Raw genomic sequence first — 12457 nt, forward strand, 5'->3', positions numbered from 1 at the left:
GTAGAAAGGGTATAGGACAAAAAGTGAGCATATGGAATAAGGAGATCCTCTTATTTTACCTCATCAATAACATACAACGTTCCTTTCTCCTGCCCTGAGAGGCTGGTGTGTTGCCACTTTATTCCCAGCTTAACTACATAAAAAGCATCACAGCCATGTACTTGAAAAGTGTTTGATTGATGCGTGTTATTTCTAAAAGTATACCTTAAAAATAGTGGTCATTAGTCTTGGTAAAAATGAAAAAAGTATAACTAAACTTGTGAAAATAGAGTGCTGTTAACAATGTTAGAAAAAGAAACAAAGTCTGTATGCAGAAGTGCAATCATTATACTGAATAGAGATTAAAATAGAACAAATCTGTAAAGCTCAGTAAAAAGTTGTTGTGGGCTCAGGATATAAACCTTACATCTTAAATTGTTCCTTTCCATTTTTATTTTGAATAAAAATCTCTGCTGGTCTTAAATATGCCAGATTTAGATTTGTTTGGCCAACGTCCTTCCCTAGCAAGGTTGATCTTCTCAATACCTAACATACCTTTACAAATGCTCACTGGCTAGTGACCAGCATAGATTTGTGAGCTTTGGTACACTCTAGCTTGATTCCCAGCTGCTGTATTGTTTAATATCCATTCCTCTACTTCGTTTTTCTGTTTATTCCCCCCCCCCCCTCATTTTTCTTTTAGCTTGGAAGCTAATCTCCAGGTTGGGGTCTCCTTGCTGTAACCACAACTCAACTCCACATTACACATAGAGCTGAAATTTTCAGCAAACCTACGTATGAAACACCTGAAAAAAAAAAAAAAGGATATCTATAGGGAATGGAAGAGGTGCTATGCTAAGACCGTCCAAGAGGTGTTCAAGGATCACAATTTCTGTCAATGGCCATGCGTGTGGTAGTTTGGAAAAGACCTTAACTGTGAACGCTGGCAAATGCATAGATTTGCTATACTTGAGTGGCCCAGTCCCTGTTTGGCAGATGGTGGGGAGCTGGTGCTGCACACGGATGGCCTTCTCTGGTGGAGGGACTGCTGTCCCAACCCACCTAGTTTGCTGTAATCAAGCAGGCCACCCGTTGTCGTCTGGTATCTGTGACCCTGAGCGTTACAAAATAGAGACATGGGAGAAGACAGTAGGGGGAAATGTATTGTATTGACTATACAGCCATGCCCTACTGTCCCCCAAGGATGTGTTCCTGAAAGGTGTGATGGTTAGCAATATGATGGGTGATGAAGCAGGTTTTCTGTGAGACTGAATTCCTGGCCTTTACCCTGTTTTTCCATCCTTTAGCCTTGATTGATCTTGGTTCATCTGAGGAAGATGAGGATGAAGACAATGATAAGGTAAAGTTCAGAAATATGCAGCAAGAAAGTTCCTGGTAAAAGAGGAAGTTCAGTCACACAGATGAAGCAGCTGAGATCTTTCAGGATGGTGATCCTGAAAGCCATGCTGAAAAGACAGCATGTTCTCCAGCTGACAATTCTGGTGCAGCTCCTCCTGCCTCCACACTATGCATATTGTCCTTCTATGTTTAAAACACAAGTATTAAGTCCCCGCAAGCATCTGCCCTCTACTTCTTATGGGAAAAGTTGCTTTGCTATCTGGCAACTTGACCGCTTCATATATGAGAGTGATGACAGCCTGCAGAGCAGCGTGACACAACTCTGAAACACCAGATAGAGAAGCAACAATTAGCAGAGGGTTCCCATTTTGTTTTAAGTGTGTTTGGTGACTGCCACAGCAACTAAAGGTGAGCAAATGCTCTTTCTTAAACCTGCTTTTATTCCATTCTCCTCACTTTTACATTAATCCAGAATCTGAACGTCTCACAAATCTGAAGGTTTCACAAATCTGCAGAGCATGTGATGACAGGCAGTGCCCTGGGACACTCCAGCGTTGCAATGAGTGGAGAGCTCAACGTGGCCAGCTCCAGGACCTTATGAGCATGAGGCAGTGCTCAAGACAGACCTAGAAAACAGCCCACACTTGTCTGCCAGACATTTCAGTTGTTAGATTATCTGATGTCTTTTGCCCTCTCCCTCCACAATAACATGGTCTAAGGTTTTCTAAACCTAGTGAAAAGTGCTACACACGGGTACCAGGTGACCATGGCTTTGGCCTTGTCTGTACACCTAAGGAAAATATATATTGTCTGTCTGGGAACCAGCTACATTAAGGAGAGCTGATTGCAATCACAGGCAGTTATTGCAGTAGTAGGGAGCATAAATTAGCCTGGAGAATCTGCTTCACCTCTTCATTGGGTAGTCTGTTTGGTCTTATAGTTTGGGCACTGTGTGCGATTTCCTCATCTGAGTTACATTTTCCTCTCTGCCACATGTTCAATACAGTACTTTGGACACATTTCTTTACCTATGCTGCAGTTCATCATCAGTTAAGTGCAGACCATATTTTCCTCTCTAACATTGCTGTAAAAACTTATTAACTTTGTATTTGAGCATACCAGTATTTTCATATGCTTACATACAAGCGCAGGACAACCAAAGGATAGAATAACCAGTGAACTGCAAATTACATCTCATTTTCAGAATTGTTTCTTGACATTTTTTAAGTACCCCTGGAAAGTACTAACAAGAGTCCTACTCAAAACCCTCAAAGCACAGTCCCACTTCTTCACCTCTGGTGCACCATAATTGCAACCCTGTCCATAATAGCAGTTTTGTAAGCATAGCACAAAGAGGAGCCTCCAGGCTGCAACTCACAAACAAAGCAATAGTATGAGATTAAAGAAATAAAGAAAAGAAGGTTTACCTGGTTCAGATCAAAGATATCAAACACTTGTTTAATGTATGTATCTCCCTGTGGATCCAGCCCTTGCAGACACAGGATTTTCTTGAATACATGCAGACTAAGTTGCCCAGGTGGGCATTCTCTCATAAATTTGCTGTAATAATGGTGCATCTCTGGGGAAGGGCCATCACCTGGTAATGATTTTTCGGCACTCAGGTTACTATACAGAAAGTGTCTCTTTTTTCTATTCACATTTATATCTCTCAGGTTCAGAGTCTTGCTCATGACCAGAACTTAGACAAATACTGCATTTAAATGGCCATGGTTAACCTCTTACAGTGTAAGTTTCTATTTTTTTTATTGACTGTCTGTACTCATGTGACATTGCCTTTAATGCCCAGTTCTAAACTAGATGGGGTTTCAGAATGTGGCTAAAGTAGAAGGCTCAAATTATAGTTCATGAAAATCCAGACTCACTCACAGACTACAAACATGCATATTAGAAAAAGAAAAATGAGGAGATCGTCAAAGTGGTTGACTTTGAATTATATGCCAATCATTATCAACGCATAAAAGTCTAATCCTGGATTGACTGTGAGGAATAGCTACAATTTATGCTGTAAATAAGGATGGAAAGGTTGGGAGTACAGGCAGACATGCCCATTATTACATTCTCTCTGATGTAAGTAAGTGGATTAAACCTTTCTAAAGACAGAGCTCGTAGGACTCCTCCTTGATCCACTTCTTATCAGGAATATGCTGTGTGGTGTCTTGTATTTGTGTGCAATTGCACCCTATTTCCCCCCTCTCAGCATGAGTCCCCAGATAAAACACACAATTTTGGTCACCAGCCTTGTGGCAGAACCTGAGCGGAAGAGGAATCTTTTACAGTAACTCCTTTAACAAGAATCAACTTGGCCTGATAAGTGAATTAAATACAAGATTCCTTGCTGTTGGTCAGTGCTGTAGTCCTGCTTTTTATTTTACAGCTTTCAGGAGCTGAATTCTTTCTTCTTCTGTAAGGTCAGGGAAGGGGTTAGGTATCAATAATACTTCTGTACTGATTAGCTTCTATACAAGGAGATGAGTGGCTCAGGAGCATGACTATAGCACAGACAAGTTTGGAGCGATAAATACCAGTGTAAAACTACAGGATGTTAGAGGTGCAGGAACAAGATACTCTCACTCACTTATCCTTTTCATTTATAGTCACATGGTGGAGTTAAAAAGCACAGTCCTGTGAGGTGCCAAGTGCCTCATGAAAAACGGCAACCTCCCTCCAGCCCAACTTAAGCCAGAGAGCAATCAATATCTTATAGGATCAGGTCAATTTTTGAGAAGGACTCCCATACTCTTAACAGGCTATGCTACAGCTCTCTCCACAAGGACATCATTAAGTTTAATGTCATATACTTCCAAATGTGGCATATAAGTAAGAAGGCTTGAACACTCCCCAAAAGTCCCCAAAATCTTTGTGTTAAGAGTAATATCTCTGAATTAACCCCCACCCCAACCACATTTTGATGCCACAGGCTGTTTTCATGAAGGATTTCAGCTTAGGCAAATTGGATTTTTCCAGTTAATAGTGTCACATATAGATCCTTAACTCTAAATCCTAGCTTCCTGTTTTTATCTGCCTACGCAGCACAACTATTTGGAAGAACTTTGGATATTAAAGCATCATTTTTCTTTTTTTTTTTTTTTTTTTCCCTTCTTTTCCCACGAGCAATAAAATCCACTGAGTTAAGCATTTTGGAAGAGGGAAAACTGAGCCAATAGAGACAGACATCAGTAAACATGTAATTAAAAGGAGAGGCTGTCTTCCTAATTCGGTACCGTTGTTTTGATTGGAGATGTTCTCCTTGGCGCCTGAAGTCTTTCCCAAACCGAGCAGACACTGAGCAGCTTGCATCTCCTAGTGGCTCCGGTTAGCAAGGCAAGGGTTTGTTGCAGTTGTTAAAGAGCATGGCAATATTTCTGTCTAGTAATTCCCATCCAAGTGCTTTTCTGGGCCCGTGGGAGAGGCAGGCCCTGCGGGGAGACACCCCGAGGGGCTGCATCTTGTGGCTGACATTGCCAGCCTCTTCTTCTCCCTCTTACTGCAGCTGCACACACTACCACATTTATTCCCGTATGTTGTTTTTGTCCAAATATCAGCTCTGTTTCTGATGGAAAAAGAATCTCTTGCTAAGATTTTAACTATCTTTTCAACACTTTTTCTCCACAGCTTGCATTTCAGTTCCACAAGGGTTTCAGTTAATGTAAGATGAGACACTGTTTCCTCCTTCCACTCTTTGAACATTTATTTCCATCTCTTTATATTTGTGCCTTAATTTTGTTAATTTGACTTTTTGGGTTTTTGTTTTATATTTCACTTATTTCTTCCCCCTCCTGGAAGGCTGGTATCTACTCATCTTATTTCTGCCTATTCCTGTTTTTTGACTGTACTTTTTTCACTGCATTTCTTGATTCTTCCCATTTATGTTTTAGAAGAAGTAACACAGTCTTCTGATTTCTGCTCTATGCAATAATTCAAGTCTACCTTCCTTCAACTGCTCAGCCTTAAAAGTTGCTTTTTTTAAGGGGTGGGTAGGGAAGTAAAACTAGCGATATTACTCTTTTACAAACTTTCCAAATGAGACTAAAAATGGTGGCAATAAAATAAAGAAAAAAAATTAGATTCATTGTAACTGTCCAAAAATATAGCTCAATAGATCTGAAGAGACTTTGCTTTGGAAATGGTGGGAAAAATAGTTTTTTAAGAGTAGAGTGAAGACAGAAATATTCACACAGCCTTCCAGTAGTGAAAGCAGGGAACATGAGGGTTTTAAGACTCTCGTCCAGCCCCACCTACAAGGTATCAAACTTGTTTAGTAGATTTTTGAAGAGCTCTTCTCTTAAACAACCTAAATGACATTGAAAAGAGTCCAACAAATCCAGTTTTCTCGGTTGAAGTAATGCTGCACAGCTGCTGGAAATTAATAAGAAAAAACACAATTCCTGGTTACATAACGCTTCTTATTTGATATCACTAGGCCAAAGTCCTCTACTGTTCATGCTCACACATACATTTCATGATGAAAATAGTCCAAGAAAATTTCTTACCTGATTCTTGTCAAAGACGTGAAACACCTGCTCAACATACTTGTTTGCCTGAGGGTTCATATCACGTAAACCCAGTATTGTCTTAAACTCATGGAGAGTAAGTTGCCCAGAGGGGCAATGGTTCATAAATTTCTGGTACCATTGACTGTTTTCTATTGCAGCAAAATCATCAGCTGATTTGCCGGCACCCATAGCACCATCTGCCCTTCCTCTCTATCCACGCTGTTTGCCGTTTGCACAGTGCTCCTATGTTCCCTTGCTCACCTCTAGCTAGAATTTACCAACAAACCAGAAGCTGTAAAACTACCATAAACCTCTTAAAGATCCCTGCAGATCTGGATTAGACAAAAATAGAAACTGCACGGGATCTTCCTTCCTGACCTGTTTGAATGCAAGCAGGCTTGTCAATAGGTGGGTGCTTCTCTCTGGCCAGAGCTACCTCAACACTTCCATGTGTTCCCAGGGCTCAAACTGCTTCTGCAGGGGCTCTCTTGAAGACAAAACGTGAAACTTGTGCTCACGTTGTGCAAGATCCTATGTCAGTTTTGCAGCCTTGGTACTCTTGCTAAACTTACAATGCTTTGCACTAAAAATGTGCTAGCTAAGATGACTTTGAATGCTTCCCAAGCTGTGAAATGGTGTTGCTGTGCTTTGTTTGGAGGGCTTTGCATTCAGCCCCTTGGAAATCAGGGAGAATCATAAATCCTGCAAAATTCTAATGCTGCGTATGGTGAGTCTGGTGTGTGCCAGTAAGTGTTCATCTAGCTGAAGGAAGATAATATATAAACAGACTGTACGGTATCATAACATTAGCATTGAAAACAAATGTTCTGATAATCTCTCACAGGAAACATCAGGTTATTTAAATACAAAAACTGGTGAAATTCACACATCAGAACCTGAATAAAGGATATAAATTGGAGCTAGTGGAATTCAGGAAGGAGCCTTTTTAACTGAAGACAGACTCTTCATGACTCTCCAATTAAGAGTACGTACTTTGAATTGACTTAACATCCCGACTAAACCAAGCATGTCATAAATACTTTTCACATAATCTTAAGCTAAAAAGAACTAGGAACATGTCCTTATTTCTATAATTCTGAAACAGTAAGAGTGTGGGGAGGCACTAAAAAGTAATCATATTGCTTCATTAGCATAATTCACTTAACACACACGTTCTGTTCACACAGGCTCAGTGATGGGTTTTCAGATAATACAGTGATAGAAATTTGAATATTTAAAGCACGGCACTTTCAGTGTCATAGAAAGTGGAAGCTGATAGAGGCACCTTCAGCAATTTCAGGTTCAGGGAGAAGCTTGCAGCACACCAAAGTCTGCTATTTGCTTGAAATCTTGCTTCCTAAATGCCAAATACATGCTGCAAGAGATTAGATCCCAAATTCTTTTTCTCATCCAGTAATGTCAAAGATCTGGCAGTGATTTTTACCAGCACAGCAGTAGACAAAATCTGATCCTCTAAAGGAAGAAAAAAACCATATCGACTTCAGAAAAAAAAAAAGAAAATTAACCCTGCAATTTTCAACTTCAAAATATAATTGCATTGCAGTGGGCAAGATGCTATGACACTTCAGAACCTTGACTTATGTGTAGTTTCTTTCACAAAAAAAAATATCCGTTTATTCTGTTAAGAAAGAGTTAAATAGTTTCCACTGACCAAATCAGGTAGGTTGTTATTCCACTGAAGTATAAGGGAAGGTGAAGAGACTTAATTCATCTAACCTGCAAAGAGCTGAATCATCTCGAAATAAGATCCTTCAGCTCTGCTAAGCGTGGAAAGGAGTCTTGAGCTGGATTTCTATTAAGACCAGAATCCAGAAGACAAATGCTTTTTGATTGTACTACACTTAAGTCATGCTTTTGTTAGAGAAGTGCCGATACAGTCAGAATGATCAAGAACAGTATGAGGATACTGTTACTGAGAAAGCCAGTGCCAAGCCATAAAAATCCCGTATGTGTTACTCTTGGCAAGCTGGTATGCCAACAGCTCATTCTTCTTCTTATGTAGATTGGTTCCCTAAGCCAGCCTGAAGCCCCATAGAATGACTTCACAGGAAACATACATTACAACAGATAAATATACACATCATATCAAACTAAACAGATGTGGTGTGAATCCCAAAGGGGAAGCTTATGAAATCCTGGCATGTGGCTTGAGAGGTCCTGGTCCTTGTTTGCCACAGGCTTTTCAGTGAGGCTCTGACAAGACTTTATTCAAGGCAAGAAAAAAATAAAACTGAGCTACAGCTTATCTAGATGCTATGTGTTGTATCTGAATCTTGTAGTTATACTGTTGCCATTTCATTAAAAATTATACTCTTGCTATTTTATCAAAAATAGATTTTTCTTTTCTGTTAGTAAAAAGGAAAAAAAACCCAAAACATTCAGGTTTAACATTCTGGTTCATTTGATTCATTTCTCTAAGTAGTTAAGCCTTTCCAGCCACCAAATTATACGAATAGATTGGACAAGGAGAAAAAATTGCCAGCCTTTTATCTGGGAGTAGATGCCACATTCTTCATATTACTTCCAGCTGCAAAATGATACAGACTATACAATCCCAGGTATATGACTATTCCAAATGTGCCGTTCCAGTCCTGCCTTCTAAATAACTTTTCCTGGGCCTATTGCTGCAACAGCTCAATTAAGAAAATATACAATAAAATCTATGCCTCGGATTACAGTAGCTAATGGAGGATTGTTACAACATCTTGCAGAACTGGAAATGAATATCAGATCTTTAGCGGGAGCTCATTATTAAATAATGAAGGTATAAGCCTAGCATAAGCAGTTTTATAGTGGATTTTATGAAGCCCTAAAGGCCAAATCATTGTTTAATTTCATTAAAATGAGGGGAAGACTTCCAAATGGATAAAACATTGAAACATCTTTTTCTGTCTAACATGGAACATTAATTAAACAAGCTCTTCTGGGAACAGCAAAACAAAAGCCTAGATTTGTACAGACTCTGTCTTTTGTCCCCTAAATCTCTGCACCCTGGTACCCCAGCTCCACCCTGTATCCTCACCAGACAAAAAGAAACAAGTGCCTGATTATTTTGCCATTCAGCTGTTGCCTGAAACAATGAATAAAAGCTGAATTCTACATAAGTGGGGCATTCATTCTGGGTCTGTCCCTGCTACCCAGCTGCCAATTTTTAAGAAAACTCTAGCAACTAATTATCTGAAATGCCTGCTCTTTGAAATTTCATTGAAATATGCCAGTTGATTAAAAAGTTATGGGGAAACAGGAGAAGGGGATCAGAGATTGATGGATAGGACTATGTAACAGTCAAACTCTGATGTGTGTATAACCTGAAAAGTTTAAGGCATACATCTTAATATTCATCAGATAACTTGAGCAAGCTACTCCCTGGTGCTAAGCTATTTGTACTGGGAAGGAGGCCCTGTGATTAGTAACTTGTAAAAAAAACAACCAACAGACAACCCCCGCAAAAAAAACCCAAAACACCCCAAAAGCTTCCTGTGTTTTTGGTTTGGAGCTCTTTCCCTGTTTACATACAGAGTGACTAGCTACTTCTGCAAAATATTTTTTTCCTTACAGAAGGGTACTCTAAATAACCTAGATATGCAAAAATATTCTTTACAACTGTAACATGTTGGATTGTAATGCTTGAAGTATATAAAAAGCAAACATCAGCATCTATATACACATTCTCAATACTATAGGTAATATAAACAAGTGAAGAAAACTGTTACAGTTTTGATTATATGTAGTATTACAAAGACTACAAATAGTGGAGAAAGCTGAATGGGGGTAAGGTGGTAAAGAGCAACCATGCCCTGAAAGTTTGTATCTAATTTATGCTGCACTCTCTCCCTGTACTGGATGCACCATTTACTGAGTACAATAGATATTTTCAAATATATAGACCAATATCAGCAATAGTGGCAAGTTCTCCTAGGCATTTCTGTTGGCACAAAACTATTTGAAGGGTACTTTCTTCTTCCCCTCTCCACACCCCCAGTTACCTCACGGCAAACAATGTCCCCGTGCCTGTGGTTGGTCCTGCACTGGTATGCAATCATCTTGACAGAAGCCTGATTTTCAGGAAGTGTTTGTTTCACATTCCAGTTTTCTGAAGAGTAACTAAAACCAGCTGCAGGCTCAATTTTCTGAAACATCCTCAAGTCACTGGTTGCTTTGAAATTATTTGTCTAAAATAAATTTGGGAAATATTTCCAAATACTTGTCAAGAGCACTGAAATGTCGGGGACTTTTTGCAGTACACATTAAAGCTAAACTGAAAAAGCTCTTAGATGAGCCCAGACACTGTCCATGTGTGTTACCCAAGAAAGTTAGCATTGATAAAGCTTTACTGGGGAACATAATGCATCAATTTATTAATTGAAAAGAACACAGTAAGTTGACAATTTCTGCCAGTCAGATTCCATGTTTATGGACTAGAAGTTTGCTCATCATCTGTAATTAGCACATTTATTGAGTTAGGTGATGCTACTTAATCAAATTCCAGTGTATTTAACCACCTGGTAATTGGCAGGGGGAAGAAAAGAGCATGCCATGGACCTGATTTTAAAGGAACAATACTTGAAGATTATGTAAGAAAGAATTACATGATACCAAAAAAGCAAGCTGAATTGGGGGTGGGAGGTGTGTGTGGAAATACGCATAGCAAGAAAACGGTGCAACAAAGGTACTGACTCTGGGAATTCTTAGTCTACTGGGCACCATGCGAGAAATTAAAGGTAGGATGTAAAAACACACAAGGTACTTTATACTCTCAGCATTTTCTGAAACAAATATAATTCATTTCATAATAAAGAACAGAAAAGCCATTTCTGGAAATTGAAACTGTCTGGAGTAGTTCTGGCTACAATTTGGACCAGTTTTAACCTGCCACTAAAGTAATTCATGTAATGTAATAACACATCTTTCATTACATCTCTGAATTCATTGAGATCAATGATGTGGGTAGAGAACACTAATGCTTTTTTTTTTTTTTTAAATAAGTTTTTATACCATGATAGGCCCATCTATTCTATTAGCTGGAAGCAGACCTTGATTGGGTAGTATTGACAATTCAGCCTAAACTTTATTTCAGTCAAGGACAAACACTTTTGTAGGAATTACAGATGACTCCCCACTTCTTTTGTAGCATTTGATAGAAAGTGTTATTTTGGCTTAAAGGGGAAAATAACAAGGCACAGTCTTCTGGATGGGTCTCATAGCTAGAAGGAACCTGTATGAATACCGGGTTGGAAGAACATAAGACAGCAATGCAACTATCAGCCACAGGATGCCTTTGGGATGACCTAGGATGTTAAGCAGTAAAATTGGGATGATGGATCAAAACCAGACAGTTGTGTCTTTGGAAAAGGGGGATTGACTGATACCAAACTTAAGCCACAGAAGGTGCTTGGAATGAATCCAGCAATATTTCATTTGGTGACAGAAGGAATCATATTGTGTCTATGTTGCATATTCCTAAAGCATTAATACCTGTGGACCCAACCAAACACTTACTGCTTTTAAAAAGATTTTTCAAGCAGAGTTGTGTAAGTAAAGCTTCCAATTATTAACACACACTGCAAATAATAATAAAAATCCGGGTTTCAAAGATGAGAAACTATTCAACATGTATTAGAATGACCGTACGCAATTTTCAAAATGGCAAAATGTACTGGGAACAGAGCATTGAAAATTGTTTGCCTGCCACTCATGTTTATTTGCCTGTACTTTTCTATTGAATCACCTCTGAATCACTTCCATTACCTCTGAATAGTCAGCATTGCCAGCCCTCCAAGGCATGTTGCCGAATGCATCAAATGATACAGCCATAAGAAAGTCAGCAAATTAAGAATGAATTCTTACCTTATTCATGTCAAATGTGTGAAATACTTGTTCAACATAGCTGTTAGCTTCTGTAGTAAGTTCGTGCAGACCCAGGACATGTTTAAATTCATGCAGACAAAGTTGTCCAGATGGGCACTCCTTCATAAATTTTGTGTACCAATGGTGAATTTCCATAGCATTAATGTCATCCGCTGATCCAGCAGCACCCATAGCATCAAACATACCAGGTAACCTTTTTCAGTATTTATTCATACAAGTGTTCGTTCTTGCTTCCCAACAACGATCATTCAAACGCCAACTCTGCCTTTGAGAGCTACTTTAAACCTCTTACAGATCACTACCAATATAGACTAAGTAAATATAGCACCCTAGCAAGATTACTGGTGCCCAGTTTTAGTGCACCATGGTTTTATCAGCTGATTACAGTCTTTGTGCACAGTCAGTTTGCAGAGCCTCAGCAGGGCATGAGGACTGATTACGCTGATTCTCATCTTGTGTTGGCATCTGTGGTGCTAAAGCTATGTAAAATGGATGAATATTGCATAAGCAATACACAGGGACTTTGAGAGTAGTTTCTAAACCTTTGTTTTAATAATTCACAAGATTTTAACTAAACCTTCAGCCTCATTTTAATGTTTGGATACCTTTTGTGCAGCTGCCTTGTAGCAACTGACTTTTCATTTTTATTACTTCTGTATGTATCGTGGTCCAAATCTTACCTTATTGGCCAAAACTGCAACATGATTTGACTTGGG

General features: G+C 39.2%; 1 protein-coding gene across 1 annotated transcript in view; it reads right to left on the bottom strand.

Annotated features, from left to right (window-relative positions):
* Positions 1-11912, bottom strand: part of GUCA1C (guanylate cyclase activator 1C) — a 33462-nt gene extending 21550 nt beyond the window's left edge. Inside the window, exon 1 of the mRNA XM_072851450.1 lies at positions 11721-11912. Within this exon, the coding sequence (XP_072707551.1) occupies positions 11721-11912 (192 nt within the window). The remainder of the gene's footprint in view (positions 1-11720) is intronic.
* Between the last annotated feature and the right edge of the window lie 545 nt (positions 11913-12457).

The sequence above is a fragment of the Ciconia boyciana genome, chromosome 1 (assembly GCF_034638445.1).
Source record: "Ciconia boyciana chromosome 1, ASM3463844v1, whole genome shotgun sequence".
Classification (NCBI taxonomy): domain Eukaryota; kingdom Metazoa; phylum Chordata; class Aves; order Ciconiiformes; family Ciconiidae; genus Ciconia; species Ciconia boyciana.